General features: G+C 34.8%; 1 protein-coding gene across 8 annotated transcripts in view; it reads left to right on the top strand.

The window, feature by feature from the left end:
* LOC145674390 (uncharacterized) overlaps window positions 1–18151 on the top strand; it is a 253542-nt gene that overhangs the window by 168499 nt on the left and 66892 nt on the right. For 5 of the 8 annotated variants that reach the window (XM_081744374.1, XM_081744372.1, XM_081744375.1 and 2 more), the window contains 2 exons: window positions 2201–2320; window positions 10550–16776. In XM_081744374.1, the coding sequence (XP_081600500.1) occupies window positions 2201–2320; window positions 10550–14755 (4326 nt within the window). In that variant the 3' untranslated portion in view covers window positions 14756–16776. Of the gene's footprint in view, window positions 1–2200; window positions 2321–10549; window positions 16777–18151 lie in introns of those variants that run through there. The other 3 variants (XM_081744377.1, XM_081744378.1, XM_081744379.1) reach the window with 2 other exon arrangements.

Raw genomic sequence — 18151 nt, 5'->3', positions numbered from 1 at the left:
TGCTGTTTCAATCCAAGTTCAGCCCTGATGGTGGGGAGGGGGATAAACATTTAAAAATGATCGAAAATGACTAATATTAGTGTCGAATCCATAGTTTTAGAATTAGCTGAGATTAACAGTGACAATTCTGATGCCGTGTGCCGCAGCACGGGAGAGGGGGAGCTTTATATATAATAATGATCGAAAATAACCAATATTAATGTCTAATACATAGTTTTCGGGATCATTCAGATGAACAATGACGTTTGCGATCAGGTTTAAATCCAAAATCAGCCCGCCACTTGGGGGAGGAAGAAATATTTTAAAAAGATCGAAAATTACCGATATTAGTACTGAATCCACATTTTTTGGGGTCGCTGAGATGAACGGTGACACTTCCGATGACATGGCCCGCAACATGGAGTAGGGGATATATATATATATATATATATGGTCAAAAATGACCGATATTAGTGTTAATAACAGAAGACCGCACTCTTAGAAATTAGGGTTGTGTTACGTTTTTTAGTACTTTTATAATGTTTTATCCTGTTATAACAACAAATCATACATGAATCTCTTTTATGAATACTTATATTTATATTTTATTATTAGACAATCTAATCATTAAGATTGGGGCTATTTTAGTGTTTCATCTTGTTATGTTTTACTTTATATGACTTAGTTTTGAACTGTGAAATATTACAATTGTACTCTTATATGGTATTAACATTGAATTTTAAGTCTTTAAGTTGTATTACAAAGGGTACTAGGAAAGTTTTGCAATACAACCTTTTTTTTTAATACTTTTTCAAAGTACTTTCCACCACACATTACACATGTTTCCATTCTTCGAAACCAGTTGTCGAAGAAACTGCCATCTTTCGGCAGAGATCTGGGCACATCCATCACCCCAAGTCATCGCATGTAAAACGCCTTCCATTTCAGTCAGGTCTTAACATGGAGGAACACCGCGAAGTCACAGGGAGCGAGATCTGGACTGTACGGAGGATGCTCTAGCAGTTTAGACCAGTGCTGGCCAAATACTCTGAGCAAACTTTTGAACGGTGCGTTGGAGCGTTCTCGTGGTGAAGAAACCATGTGTTCATCCTTGAGTTTGGGCGCAACTTCTTGAGAGCTGTAAGAACTTTAGGCAGACGTTCCTCGGTATACGACTTCCCGTGACTGTCTCCTGTGTTTCTAAGACAACTCCCTTGATAATTCCTCGCACACTAAAAAATAACCGCCACCATTCTCTTCTTCGCTAATGTGAAGTTACCAACAGCCACGGTGGTCTCCTTATCTTCGAACAGCCACACTTTGTTTTGAGCCTTGGTTGGTACGTCATAGTAATACAGCAAAGTTTCGTCACCTGTTACACTACTGTTCACAGAGAAAGATTTTCCATTTTTAAATGTTTTCAACATTTTACGGCACCATGAAACACGGTGTGCCATCTGCTCGTCGGTCAAGTCATGTGGTACCCAAAGGGTACAAAGCTTTCTAACTCGAAGGTGTTCGCGGAGAATAGCACGAACTGCCGGTGCATTAATGCCCAATCATAACTCTATTTGATGGTATGTAACCCGTTTATCTGTCTCAAGCATTTTCCTTACTGCAGCAATGTTCTGTTCAATCACAGATGAGGATGGCCGACCTGATCCTGGAGCGTTCTCAAGGCTGAATTTTCCTTTTTGAAACTCTCGGTATCACCTAAATATCGTTGTACAATGAGGACAATCCTCTCCAAGCACAGGAGTCATTTCCTCAACACTTAAACCAAGTGCAAAATTGCCGGGTATTCAGTTTTTGACAGGATGACATCTCCACCTCTTTTCACTAACACACACAGCTGAAAATAAACTGACATTGAGACAATGACTAGAGCTTCTACAATGCAAGTTTGGACGTGTCTAAACACGAATTTAGTTGCAAACCCCTGTGATTATCCGTACTGTTCTGTTGCAAAATTTTCTAGTGCCCTTTGTATGTACAAAATATTCAATTACTTTGTACAGTGCTATACTTCACTAACGCTGTTCTTGGCACTTTAAATATGTTCTTAAATTATTATTATTATTATTCAAGAGAGAAACTTTTAGAGTTCTCGTCTCCTTCCGGCTGTGCTTTGAAACGGTATGGAATCATTTTTGAAAGTGTATTCCTTGTGCAATATCTAGTTTAATTATTTCAGCATATTGATAACTGACGTGTTTTTCAGGCGTTTCTCAAGTGCTCCAAGGAACAACAGTTGACACAAAATCTTGTTGGCATCGACAAAAATTTGTTTTTCGTCGAACGCGGTACGGAATCCTCAAAGCTCGGTGAGAAAGGGGAAATGGTAAGTACTAAAAAGATGGGTCTCCAAGTTCTTTGACAAAGTTTATATGGAAGGTGAATCACCATTAAGGTAACACGTAAAGCACTTATACATACAGCACTTAAATAACGTTGGAAGAACATCATAGAGAGTCTAACAGCTGTTGGTAGGGTAAGGTAGTTGGGCAAAAATACATCGGTGACCTCTCAGCCTGTTTCACATTGTGATCCACACAGTATAAGAGGTTGAGTAGGGCGTATAAAGCGTTGGGACAGACAGCTATTGAAATGGAATTAATTACATCAGTAATTCGTTTCTTCAGTTCAACAGTATTGTTCATTTTCTGTTGCACATTCTTTACCACACTACCAAAAATTCATGGTTTGGAGAATAAGTGGGGAGGCTGTTACTAAACTCCATCTTCTCCTGTCCGTCGCCTAATGAACACCTTATCAAAGAAAGCATACACAGCACGCGCAAAGTAGGCAAATGACCCATTCTGTGTTAGTAGCCCTGTGCACAAACTAGCAAAGGAGGGTGATCAGCGGCGTAGGACTCAATATAATGACGTAGGAAATAGCAATCAGTCGAAATAACAGTACCAGTGACAGTATCAACAGTGACGACACAACTGGATATCAACCTTTGGGAACACGCGTTCGTGCTCACGAATAATGGGAGAATTTTTGGTTCCTCACGAGATATTTAGTCGGTTCAACTGTCCATTAACGTAAAATGTGGTACTATCACTAAGATACTATTTAGTACACAAATGTCCGGTTGGGTATGTGGCATTTTTGCTCAAATCTGCCAGCATGCAGTCACAGCTTTGATACTATATTTAAGGGCTGAGTGGTTTGAAGGCAATAGGTGAACATGGAAGTCTTGCTTCACTTCTTCTGTGAAGCTTTCGCAGGGATCCACATTGACTTTCCAGGTCTACACAAAAGTGCTTCCTGCACAACAGCGATGTTCACTTGGTATTCTAGGGTGTTCGGAATTCTCTTTGTAGTCATATTTGTCACCGAGCCCGGTCGCACAGACTCCTCGTGGACACGATAACTTAGATTCTTAAACGTCTCAATACATGTTTCCATTGTAGACTGTCTTATCCTAGCACGATATTCTAACAGACGATATCCTAGCACACCGCTAACAGCGGTCACATGATGCACTTGTCTTACATGTTACAAAGAGTAGGTATTTCCATTATTTCTACTATGCAAATAAAATTTACCCTTTTCTTATATAAGGGAATCCATAACGGAAAACATATTTATTTGAGGGTGGGGGGACTGTTTATCTTACACAAGGTTGTAGAAGTCATACTTACGGAAGGTTTGTTTTTCTGAAAGTCGTCTTTGTCACAATTCGAGTTGATGAAGAGCCAGAGGTCTTTGAATAAGTTCTCTCCTCTAGTCGGGAGCTTTCCAACACCAAAGTAACATGACTAGACCTCCGAAGGCAACATTTTCTTGTCCTCCTCAAAAACTTGCTCTAAATACAAGGAAAACAGTATTAATTGAAAATGCGGGTTAACTTTTTTCTCTAAATTCGTATAGGATCATCAGATGTTAGCTATTTATATTATTGTGTTTATTAAGCTCTCCATTCAAAATATTTTAACATATTCAGTGTAAACTGATTGGGATTAGGATACCAAAATAAACGTTTGATTTAGACTTTCATTTTTAATTAAAAGAAGAAAGTCAAGAATTCTGTTTTTTGAAGTTTGTTTAATTTTCATAACAGATTGTTTACCCTATTGACCACCACATACAAAAAAAAAAAAAAAAAAAAAAAATATTAACTAGGTTTCGGGACATTGCCAGAATCATGACAATTAATTAAGCATTTTTTTTTTTAAATTTAGTTTACGTAATTTTTGTTTCACTTCCGCGTCGTTTCTAATATTTGAGACCTGTGCACGAGATACCTACGCATTTCACTGCAAAAATGAAGACGGCATTTCAGTAGGAGGTAGAATGATTAGGTGTACATGGTTTGCAGATGATATGGTGCTACTTGCGGAATCTGATGAGAAAATTAATAAGATATTAAAAAACGTGAGGAAGGGCTGTGAAAAATATAGGATGAAAATAAATGTTAGAAAAACAAAAACCTCGGTGTTTGGAAATACGGGGTCGGTGTCAAATATGGAAGTACGACGGAAGAAAATAGAACAGATGACTAGTTTTCGATACCTGAGTAGTATAATCAGTAATGATATGAAATGTGAGTGTGAAATAAAAGCAAAGATAGGAATGGCAAAAAAAGTCCTTAGAAGGAAGAAAATACTATTTTGTGGGTCCTTGAATAAAGAGTTGAGAGAAAGACTCATAAAATGCTTCAGTGTGGAATATGGTATTGTATGGATCAGAAGTACGGACTGGAAGCTTTCAATATGTGGGTGTGGGGAAGAATGGACAGAATTAGCTGGATCCAGCGGAGAACAAATGAGAGGGTGTTAGAAATGGAAGAGATCAATTTTAAATAATATTAAGAAAAGGGGGAGAAACTGGTTGGGACATTGGCTAACAATGAACTGTATCATGAGATACATTTTAAGAGGGTATGGCGGCAGGAAAGAGAGTGAGGAGGTGAAGGAGACTACAATTAATGGACAATATTAAAACAGAAATCATGCGTGAAAACGAAGAGGTTAGCGGGAGACCTTGAAGCATGGAGGACTCTCAGCTCCAGCAAGTGACCTGCCAATAATGGCAGAATACATATCATAAAGATGATACACGAGATTGAAAACAAATTATGTTAGGAGAGTTACTCATATTACTTGGAATGCCTTGATATACACCAACTGTAGTAATTTAGATGCGATTGTTTAGGTGGGTCTGTATAAACAGTTTTGTTGTACATCACAAAAAAGGATGAAAGACAGTGAATCAGGATTGTTTTCTTTCAGCTGATTAACTTACAAAACTACCGTTGAAGCCCTCTTGTATTTACTGTTATCCTAGGAGTCATTCGTTATCGGTTAATTTTTCTGTAAATTAAATACTTGTTTTGTTAACAAGGTATATTTTCACAAAGAAAATATGATTCAGTATTTAAAGTATTTCAAATTATTTATTAATTCGTTAGTGAGAATGCAAAAGCCCTGCTCAAGAACAGAAAAAGAGTGCTTTACGTATAAGATCAGACTTAAAGCTTTTGGATTAAATCAACATGTCTTTTGGCAAAGCTAGATGAAGGTAGTAGTTTGTTACATCTCCGTAATACCTCTGGAATACCGACATACAAAATTTAACGTTAAGTTTTCTTTACTGTATTCTTATAGAGCAAAAAGTGAGAAGATTTAGAATAGTCCTTTTTTCGCATTCATTATTACGTTTTAGAACTGTATGTGTGAAGTGGTAAGTAACTTTTATTTATTTTTTTATTTTTTTTTAACTTAAGTAGATTGTTAAAGATAAATTTATCTAATCGAAAAAGAGATTTGATTGGTGGATGTTTACAGCTGTGATAACAGACGGGTCCAGAAAGTAACGTTACAACGACTGGTATTCATTAAAGAAAGAAAAAAAAATGTGTATTTGACACACACACACACACACACACACACACAAAAAAAAAACAGTTTACTACAACGTATTCAGTGATACAAGGTTCAATTTTCGATGTAAGTGCCGACACTGTTCAGACACTTGTTAAGTCGGAGCATTAGCTGCTGTATTCCCCCGCCATAGAATTGTAATGCCTGCTGCTGGAGCTTTGTTCTTCATCTCTTTGTCGTTGTGTAGGTATTGTCCAGCAAGAGGTTTCCACGAATGGGATCAAGAGCTTTGTGATTGTGCTTGGAAAAAATGTATGACGAAACGCGCTTCAGATTTGGCGGAATTCTAAATCGGCGCAGCCATTGTAAACATGTGTTAATCGCATTATACTCCAAATGGCAATAAGTAATAACCACAAAAGGGAAGCAGAAGGCTAATAGTGAAAGCTAATGTAGCTTATTTACGTATGAAAACATTACTTGTCCATCTAGAGGAGTTGTAACGTTACTTTACGGATACGCTTCGTACAAGGTATAAATGAATAAGAGGAAAAGTACAGTAAGTTCGTAAGATTTAGTTGCATTCTTTCATTGTACTGATTTATTTTCAGTATTTTAGACAACGAGTATGGTAACCAAATTTTCCATTGTTTATGAGAAGTGAAGGTGTTCCAGAAAAACTCGATTTTTTAAAAGCTATATGTTTTACATGAATGAAAATAGAACCTTGCGGGAAATATTTTAAATACAGTTCGAAACTCATATTTTTCCTTAGTGTTAGTTTCAAGCCGCTGGTTGACGTGTTTGTTGGCACGAGTCTTCCTAATGCACTGCATACAATAGTCAAACTGAACCCATACTTGTGTGAACATGATTGGTGCTACAGCAACCAATTCTGTTTGTATGTAATGTCGTAGTGCGTCGACACTTGTTGGAAGGGGAAGCACATAGACGGAGTCTTTTACAAACCCAAATAAAAACAAATCATACTAGGTACTGTACGAGCGACCAAGCTAGCTAGCTACACTTGGGAGACTTACCGACAACCTATTAAATGAGCAACTTGCACCAATGGCAAATTTGAGTTTAGATCTGTATTTTAAAATTTTCCGAAATGTTCTATCTTCTTTCATGTAAAAGCAGTGTTGCCAGATTGGGCTACAAGTAGTGGATTAGGCAATTTTTTAAGTGCCCTTCCTACCAAAATTTCGAATTGGGCGACACGCTACTTTTTTTATTTTTATGTATGAAATGACGAATTATTAGTTTTATATAATACAATAAAGTTTTGTTGGTTGAGCGTTCTTTTCACAATGAACAGCAGTTTTACTAAAATTAACATGTTCGATACTAGTTCCATCTTGTTTTAGTACTTTTAATCTCCAGATCTAGCAATACAATACTTCCGTTAAGTTTGTGCTGTTGCTGTCAGTTAATGCCTGGACCTAATAGTTATGCAGAGCTGTGTAAACAGGAACATCGCAAATTTGTGTTCCTATATTGTCCATAATAACAAAATGCGTAAGTGGAATTATAATAAATCTTCAAATATTAATGGCTCCCTGTAAAAAAAAAAAAAAATGAGGAATAACAGTGAATAAGCACACTGAAAACGTTGTAAAGTGTATTTCAGAGCCTACAAAACTGATTTACGCAAACATATCTGCTTGAAAATCAGTAAAGTCACTCATTTGATACTATAACCGCCTGTACAGTTCATTGCATGCTGCAATTCCTACTGCAGTTGATGTAACATGGCGTTTGCCCTAACACACCACTGCCATCAATCCAAAATTGCGGTCACCGCATGACCATTGCCAACTCAGACATCTGGCATATTAATGTTTGATCTGCAAATATTTCAAATCCGCTACTTCTGAAAAACGATCTCGCTACTTTTTAATCTTCAGATCTGGCAACACTGTGTAAAAGATATAACCTTATTAAATGGTCGTCATTTTTTAAGCACCCTGTATATTAAACTTGCTCTATTATTTGTTGGTTCCATTGCAGATATACGATTAATGAAAGACTAACATTCATAATTTTCAAATTTTGATTTGTAACTAAAAAAAAAAAAAAGATCGGTAGTTAACGCGTTTGGTTAACTACGCGTTATCTACGCTATGCCATCTTTTTTTTTTTTTTAAGTCCATTGATTGGAATTATTTGTTTTCTTCTTAATGAACTTGAAATTTAGTTATTTCTTCGAGTCTAGTTAACTGCTCATTCCTTGCTCAAAATTGATATAAAATTACAAGAGTTACAAGTTATTTAAATTTGATTATTAAATATTAACATTATGTATAACAAAATTTCCGTTTAACAAAGTAAGGAACATTTAAATAGATTTGAAGAAGAACTTAGTAAAATCATTTCAGTTCATTTGAAATTAAACACAAAAGTAGTTCTCTAATAAATCAATGGGCTAAAAATCAAAGATGGCATAGGTATTCAACACCGTTAAAGGAGTTATCAAGAATGTTAAGGATGGATAGTTAAAAAGGCATGTAGCTGTATAATGTGCTATATTTATATACCAGGTGTTCTAAGACTAATATTAAATATCTTGCTTGCCAAGAAACCACGCAAGCTGGACGATTACAGTTAGAAACTTTTGAGAGCCCCACGCAAGCTAGGGGAGCGGTTCAGTTTACACAAAGCTCCAGCCAAGTTAAGAGGATTTTCCAAAGCTCCAAGCTAAAAGAGGGGAGTTGACCAGTCGAAACGATGCTTGGAGTTTTATACTTTCTGAGCAACGGTGGCACTGGCGTTTCTCTTCTCTTATGAATGTTACAATATATATATAATTGAAGGCTGTCAAGAGTAATTTATAAAGTAGGAATAGGAATCAACTTCATAAATTGTCAGTCGTGGGAGAGATACTAAAAGACGCTTGTTTTTGTAATTTCTAACGTCTGAGATTTTCTGCTGTAGTGTGTGATACACAGTTCAATTGTAGAGCTCCTTCGTCGCCAAGCGGTTAACGTGCGCGCCATTGGTGTGGGAAAACCTGGTTCGATTCACTGCGGGAGCTCATGTGTTTTGGATTCCGTGTTAATCAGTAGGTCCCGTCTCATATAGCCTTGTTGCTGAAAGGGACGTTAATCTCAAAATCAATTCAGTTCACTTGTATTGTTTTCCTGTCTAAGCTAATGTTCAGTCTAAAGGGACCTCAAGGACCACAGTTTGAGAAACGCTGTGCTAGACAATCAAGACTCTTTCCGAGGATAATACAGAACGAGAGAAGTCATGTTGTCAGCTCTTGTACGTATCAGTCAAGCGGCATTTTTGGTAATTGCAGTACCAAAACTTATTCCCCGTTGCGAAAGACAGGTCCAGAATAGACATATTTGAAGTTCAGAATATGCTTTCTCTCTCTCTCTCTCTCTCTCTCTCTCTCTTTCTTTCTCGAACATCTACGTCCTGGTGTACAACATGTATAGCACTTTTTCAGAAGTGAACTGCAATTAAATATAAAATAATATACTTTTGTCACAGACTCCAGCACTTTCTTACAGGTGTGAGTTTGTGTAGGTAAAGTTGTGCTCCTAATATTAACTTGTTGGCCTTAACACACTTTTATTCTGCATCTCTCAAATATGTTTTAAATATGATTGGCAGTACGTGAAAGGGTATCATGATTATTGTGTGTAACGTTGTGTGTACTACATGATTTTCTTCCCGATAGTGAATACAGATTTAGTGGCAGTTATTTCAGAAATAATAAATACATAAAGTTCTAAATATTGATCGAATTTCAGTTACGATTGGACTATGTGTCTAAGGGTGCTTCCACAGGGGTCCACCGAGTTCATACTCACCCACCCAAAACTTCGTAACTTGATATACTTTTTGTACAATTTCTTAGCAAATATTTAGCAGGGGAATGAGAGAAATGATTGGTGTAGCATAAAGATTAGTTCTTAACACTTAATGTGTGCTTTTTCTTTTCTTACGAGAAAAAAAAAAAAGAATCTGGTTTCATGATTATTTCTGAAAACTTAGAAAACCTTAGGATTATTTCTGAAAACTGAAATCACTTATCGTCTTTTCGGGAGCCGAATAACACCAGCTTAAAACTACATAGACGTATTGTTTTATGGTATTGGACCCTTCTCAACAAAAAGTTTTGGCTGCACGCCTATACATTTCTTGTATTGAAATTAAATGAAATCTTTTGAGTTTTTCATCCCACGGTTATGTCAGCTAGGCTAAAGGACAAAGTGATAATGAGAGATGAATGAAATGGCGAAATGAAGAAAGTGGGAGAACCCCGAGAAAACTTACGCACACGGTGTTTGTCCACCACAAAGTTCACTTAGCTCGAGCTGAGATTGAACCAGGGACCCCAATTTCTCGTATTATCTATTAACAGCTATTTTTTCACGAGTCCGAAATATAAATGATATCTAAACATCAAATAAACGTGCTTTTTAACCTATCTTTATACTTTATTTATTTGTTTTTCTTCTGAACTTCGCATCATTGTATACTGGCTAAAAATGCAAGATAAATACTGTTGTAATTCATATGAAATAAAATTTCGGTATTATTAAAAGAAGTTCTGAAACGAATATATTCAAAATGTGTGCAATATATGGCATAAAACTTAGTAAAAATTTAATGTTTGTAGCAGAGAAACGAAATAAAAACATTTAAATTAAATACATGCTCGAATTTACTAATGCTTCTGAAATACCCTTTTTGTTTCTTACGCCTTTCTTTCTTTCTAGGGGGATACTGGAGGGAGTAGTAGGTTGATCAATGACATCTGGACGAGCATCTCTACGGTAGAAGGCAACTTGCCCGAGACATCACAGCTTCAGGAGTTCTCGAAGGAGAAAGCGGCCAGTTTGGGGGAGATTTCACGTGTGGTAAAAGTGAAAACGAAACTAAAGTGTGATAAAAAGGTAAAGAAGTTAAAAATAAAGAAAGAAAAGGCGTTGAAAGGTGTTAAAAAGAAGAAAAAGAAAAATAAGAAAAAGGCGCAAACAGATAAGAAAGATATTTCGTGTAAGGTTTCTTCTCAGAGTGATACTAATGTCAAACGGGCGAAAGTGCAAAAAGTGAAAAAGAAGAAGAAAAAGAAAAAGAAGAATTTAGAGAAAAAGAAGTTAGAATCATCGTTATCTATGCCATTAAAAGATTTAGTAATTCATGCACCTCCTTGTGATAAATTAAGCTGTACAAATGCGTCCGGAGACGAAATGCAAGACATGGACAAGGGTGAAATTCTTGTAACTGATCTAATAAAAGAGAAAGACATTACAAGTGATGTCCTCGTACCTCACTTGGTTCATGAAAAAGATATTACTAGTGATCTTCCAATCGCAGGACACAATATTGAATCGTCGCCTGCACCGAGCGAAGAACATCAATTAATTTCACCGTCCGCGGTGAAAGTTGAGGAAACGGACTCATTTGTGTCGTCTGTAACAGAGGACTCGAATAGTGAGCACTGTATGGATGACTTGTGTAATTCTAATAGTTATGATTCTTCTGATCATATGGACATCAAAGTGAAAGAATTAGCGAACCTCAGTGATGTATCAGATTCCGTAATCGTTCCCACAAGTACTGATAAATTGTTAGGAAGTCCTTCGTCAATTGATGCTAGTCATAAACCGGTTGTATCCACTGACAATGAAAGTGAAGAAGAAAAACCATCAACTAATAATGAGTCCGTGCAAATGTCCCACTCAGATGTGTCGACAAAACTCATGCAAGATATTAAATTCGATTCCTTAGAAGAGGAACAAAAATACGTTGCAAGTAGTAGTCCTAGTCCAAGCACAAGTAGTAGTGTTCCATCAGGTTGTGTGGTATCTTATGAAATATGTGATTCTTCGTCTGTGAAAATGGACTCTTCGAAAGAAGAAAAACACAGTGAGAGCAATATAAAGTCTTCAGTTCCTGTGGATACGGAATTAGTTCCAATGGATACAGATTCCGATATAGAAATTCTTGCAGAGTTGAGGCCTCAAGGGTCTAAAGGCCCATTATCAGTCTTCAGTGAAGACACAGTTTTGAGCGACGATGGTGATATACGAGAATCCGCACTTGACCATTTCTTTGGAGTCGGCAATGAGGAGGTTGTCATGGAGATGCTTGGTCATGTATCGAATGGGCAGTCTCCAACATCTGGCAGTGTATTAACAGTTCATCCAATGGAGCTGGAAGGTGATATTCCTGCAGATGAAATTGGTGCAACTCAGGAATCACCTGAAATGGGAGGCTTTTGCAGTTATAATTTAACGTTAACGGAAATGATGAATGCATTGCTAAAACCTAAGGACGATGTCCCATTATATGATAAAGAGCACAGAGAATATATGTATCCAGAACCTCCTCGAGAAGAGGCATTTGATGAAGAAGTTGGGTCTTCTGAGTATAATAAATTTATGTCATCGCGTGAGAGGGCATTTTACGAATCAACTGGTAACAGCTATGTTGGAAATGAAGAGCAAGCTGGAACTCATACAGAAAGTGTAAACGATCCCGCCGCGGTGCAGTCCAATTCACGTGAAAATGCTAACATCTTTGATATGAGGACAGGTAAGCGGGGATTAGGTAAAATTTCGTACCATGATGCGTTTAGTTTGTACGGGGTATCGAAACGGGAAGAGTTCGTGCGTTCAGGGTATGAGGAAAATCCTGTCCTTAGTGCTTCATCATCAGGTTTCAGAGACAATAGCAATATAAGTAGTACGGAGACTACTTCCAGTTCCGATAAAAATATGCCAAGTGCCCTCTCTACTGCCATTAGAAATCCAGGCGAGAAAATGCCTTCATATTATGAAGTAAATCCTTACCAGGATGTCAATATGATGAGATACTATACTCCTCTTAGTACACCGCCTGTATTTAATGAACAGTGTTTAGAAAGTACTGGCCAAGCTAGTGGATCGACAGACGGCATGAATTACAACAGGCAGTATGTTCCAACTGCTAAGAAAATTCCTGCTCAAACATACAAAACTGATACTGCTGAGTCAAAGAATGTTAAACAAAGTGAAAACACAACTTATGCACCGTCATCTGTTTCGTCTAAGATGGCGATGTCGTATCGTTATCAGCCAACAGTTGGGCTGTCGCCGCTTAAGTGTGATGAGAGCTGTGAAGTATATGTTCCACACGTCATAGTAGATGCCAAGAACTCGCCTCCGAAATTGTCGTCTAGTGGATCCAATAAGGAGTCTCCGGCGCGGAAAAAATCAAGTTCATCTTCTAGAGGTACGTTATCAGAAAATATATATGGTAAGTCAGCACGTAAAGTAAACAAGACTGCATCGTCGAGTGCAGTCATAAAGAGTACAGGGACTAACAGAAGTGAATTCACTCAGGAAGTCTTTACAGGTGTTCCTTTACAAGCTACAAGACCTGCCATTAGCTACACTCGAATAAATACGTCAAGCACTCCAAATAAGGCAGTTAAAACTCTTGCAGAAATCACCAGTGCTATGAAATGTAATTGCTCCGAGTGCACCACGTACAGCGTGTATAATGCTGTTCCTGATTATATGTCAAACAGGTCGCTGCGAGGTAGTTACCAGTATAATCAAGTGCCTCCACGATATAGCAACTCAGGGATGAAAGAGAACTCTCAAAAGCTGTTGCGACCAGAAGATGAAGAACTTTTGAAACGAATCCAAGAATCACTTTCCCGTGATTCATATGACTTAGAATCAGATTCGTCTTTACCATTTAAGAAAAGACTTAAAATGTCAAGTAAAACGACAGAAAAAGACAGCATACAAGAAATAAGTGAAAGTTTGAGATCGAAAGCTAGCACTCCACGTTTAACATCATATCCACCTACACCAATGATAAGTATTGCAGAATTAGAAGTAAATAATAACGATTTACTTAAAAAAATGTATCAAATGAACAAAACATCGCCTAATCCAAATGTTACAGTCAGTCAAACAACTAGTATGACATCTAGCAAAAATACAAGTGCCAACGTGCAGTATTATCAACCACCTGCATTGAATACAGAAAATAATACTAGAAAACCTATACAAAATGTAAAAATTGAAAATTCACAACAAAGCAGTCAAAATGTAAGTATAAGTAATTCATATACCGGGAAAAACGAAATAACTTCACAATCTGAAGTGTATAATATTACAAAAACTGAATCTGTATATAATTCTGTAATTATTACGGAAACTAATGCTGATAGTGCAAAGTACACTACTCAACATGCTCAGTCAAATGAACGGTATTATAAAAAAGAGAATGACCGTAGAAGTATAGCCGATTGTTCACAATACAGTGTATATGGTAATAGTTGTACATATACTAATGCGCAGATGTATTCAAATTATGGAATAATCGATAGTAAAAATATTTATCCACATTTCAGTGTCACGAATTCTGAAAGTGCATATCCACAACGGCCACAAACAGCTGATCCAGTAGATAAAATAAAAATCGAACGAGAATCAGCGTTAAAAGAACTCTTAGGTGAAAATAAAGTACAAAATTATAAGCCACAAGTTTCCGTTGCTAATTCATTTGATCTGCAAAACTTACCACCGTATAATCCAGGTTTTTATGTGGAAAGAACTAGTGATGAGACTGTGCAACCAAGTAGCACATACGTAAATGTTCAAAGTGAAATAAGTACTAGTGGAGAAAAAAAGTCGGAGCAAAATGTGTATTGTGTGCAGTGTAGAGATCCAACATGTAAAGGAAATTGTAAAAAAGTATTAGATCTATCAATAGCAAATAACATGCAGGTGGCGCATTACGTAACTCTTGAAACAAAATATGAAACCAGAAGTAAAGACTCATCTACTACAAAAGAGAAAAGAACTCGAAGCCAAAGGAAACATAACACTAGAAATCAATCCGTGATTCAAAATTCTGAAACAGTAGATGAATTTTTAAATTCTTTCGAGAAAAAGAAACGTCGAAAACGTGTTTCGAGGTAGCAATGATTGAAATTTATACAATCATTCTCATTGAAAGAAGCGAATTTCACTAGCTTTTTATCTATTGAAGCTAGATCAAGCTCTGTTGTTAAATAATTTTTTTTCCATCACTGATTTAATGCGTTAAGCGTTGATCAGTTTAATATTTTAAATGAATTGCATTATTTTCATATTTTTTAAATGAAAAATTGCTCTCATCCTACATCAATTTAAACAGTTTTTTGATTACATTTTTTAAATAATGAATTCTGAATGTATGAATCAGTTTTGAAGTAAACACCGTTCAAATATATGTGTCTATACATATAGCTACCTCAAGTTGCTCAATATATGTGTTCATATATATATATATATTTATATCTATGTGCTGGTATGAGATTTTGTTTTAAAAATGAAAGAAATGAATATGCTTGCCCTTGGTACTGGAGCTTTTATTATAAAAAAGTTCAGCAAATCATATCAATTATAACGAAATGCACGTCCTATACCACAAATAATTATTAACCAAAATAATAATAATAATATCAACTTCAAAATTTTAAAGTGAATGAAATAGAGTGTAAAAAAGAAAAAAGAAGAAAGAAAGAAAATATAAATAAACAAATAAAAGTTTCAAGACAAGACTGAAACTGAAATTATATCTTTAACGTCAATTGAAATTAACAACAAAAAGCTGATTTTATTGGCTGTAGGTGGAATATGTGAGAGCTTTTATTAGATACTAGCAAAAAACATTATTTCCAATGTATTTAAAGAAACAAGCATGAAACCTTGGAAGACTGATTAAATTTTTACAAGGCGAAAGGACACTTTGACAGGGACCATGGAAAGATAACTGGAATAGAATTTGAAAGCAAGAACTTGATCAAAAACACAAAATCATATGACAGATGATTAAAATAATGGTTATTTGAAAACTTATTTTTCAGAATTACTGGAACGTTTCACAAGAATATCATTATTAACTTAAAAAACAGAATATATATATATTATTCAAAATAAAAACAAACAAAGACAAGAAAAAAGCATAACAAAATCATATACATAAAACTTATTTATTTAAGTATATTATGATTAACAATTTTACAAAAAACAAATGGATTTCTAGCAAAAGGAAGGCTACTTCAGTATTTATTTTCTTTATGGCAAAGAGAATGTTTTTTTAACAAAATAAAATTAGAAATTTTATTTCAGAAATGGGAAAGATATTAATTGAAAGAACATGAAATCTTATTACTGAATAATTTGATGAAACACAGTATAATACTTTTAAGTAACATGGAAAAGTGGAATGCAATGTTTTGTTTATAAATTAAGATTTTTATTATTTATTATTGATTCTATTTTCAGTAAGTTTTTTTTTAAAAAAAAGAAGGTTTGTAATTATACATAAAATATGGGAGGGTTATATTCAATTCTGCAATTTAAAGAAGTGAAACATTCTTTAATTACATAGAATATGTTAGTAACAAGAGGATGCTAAAATTGATCTCAGTCCGCAGCATTTAATTGGAATGATATTCCTTGCACGTTATGTGCCTTTTACTTTTTTTTCAGGGGAGATAATTAGGAGGTAAGGTTGTGTAAATAATTATATATATATATACATAAAACGTATGTAAAGTTACCTGTAAAACTGCTTGGCGTCCATTTGTTAAATTATATATATTAGTATATTCTACACACATATTAATATAATATTCGTTGATGCGTTCTTTGATGGCTTAGTTATTCTGTTTCGACAATACGTATGTTGAATAATGTTGTTATGTGCAAATAAAAACACGTTTTCCAGTCTAGCAAAATTAATGAAAAAATAAAATAATTAAAAAATAAAACACGGTATGGATGTTGTGCTTGGCATTCCATATGTGAAATTTTGAGATTTAAAAAAAAATGAAAAAGCTTAATAGGTCAATCAATATACTTGAAATTAAATGACAGTAGTGCAAAGAAACGAGTCTTGAAAGTAACAAGTGCAAAAACTGAAGCAAAATTAAAAACATAAATTAAAAAAAAAAGTGCTTCCTCTATATATGTATATAAAGAGACACCAATTTTTACCTTGTCGAAATACAAATCTAAATATAGATTGAACAACATCGGGGTGGGTTTCATTAATGCACAGCATCTCCAGCTTACATATACGTTTAAAAGTGTAAAACGTTATATGAAAAAAATAATTAAAAAATAAAAAAAGAAAGAAAAAGAAAAAAATACATACATATAATTTATTATAATTCACTGTCAAGGTAGTTTCTTCGAAAATGAAATTATTTACTATCTAAATATTGAATACTATCACTTACATACCTTAATGTTTAATTTTATTTTCAATTATTTTGTTAAGTTTAAAATTGAAAATTACGAGATGCCATCTTTTTTAACGAGAACAGAATGTTGTATAAAGAAATGAATTTATATTTCAATTAGAAAAGAAATGAATTTATATTTCAATTAAAAAAGAAAGAAAAAAACAAATATTTTAATACTGAGGGAGCCAAGAAAGGAGTTTCTAATAATGAACAAGTTCATTCATAGTACAAAAACTCCAGAAAGTGATCTGTTACATGAATTTTCTAAAAGTTTACCAAACAAAAGATGAAAAAGAAAACTAATTCATATACAGATTAAAAAGCTAATCAAAAATGCTTCGTATGTATATACGCAAAATTAAAAATATAAGCAAAGAAACAATATTAAAATTTAAAAATATATATATATACAATATTTTACAAAAAGAAAATCATGTGAAATAATAAGTCATTAAAATTGGTTAAAATACCAGCGGGACTTAAGCGGAAAATGTTCAAACGAAACAGTGGCTTCTAAAGACTTATGATAGACTGGAGGATTGTTAGGACATGTAATGTAGAGGAAACTCTAAATCCAATATTAGTAGAAGAGGCGAATTGTTTTGAGATGAACGGCGACAGGTAAGAAAAATAAGTGGGCTGGTGTGGTGTTTTAATTTTGCATGTTTGGAGTACAAAACATTTTATTTTTTTCAAATAGCAAACTGATGATTTAGCTAGAAATTTCACCTGTGTTTATTTTAATTGTGTAATTTGGTTGTTTTCTTTACCACTTTAGAAGAATTATTTCAAAATATTAATTATTTATAATTATTTAGAGTAATAGTAGCTACATTCAAAGATGTTAATAATACGTTTGATATATTATGCTAAAGTTTCCAGTATTGCTGCTCATTAAAAGGGGTAAATACAGAATTGCCACTGCTATAAAAATTTAAAGAAGCAGACCGGTATTCATGAACGACAGTGATAGAGGCCGTATTTTGTTCTTGTGACGTTTCAGGTTGGTATAAACGGACAAGTTTTGCCGATAGATGTCACTACAGTATTCATATCTCTCATGTATTTTTAAACTTTCACG

Source organism: Thermobia domestica, chromosome 17, assembly GCF_964235325.1.
Source record: "Thermobia domestica chromosome 17, izTheDome1.hap1.1, whole genome shotgun sequence".
Classification (NCBI taxonomy): domain Eukaryota; kingdom Metazoa; phylum Arthropoda; class Insecta; order Zygentoma; family Lepismatidae; genus Thermobia; species Thermobia domestica.
This window is presented reverse-complemented; position numbering and strand designations above follow the sequence as displayed.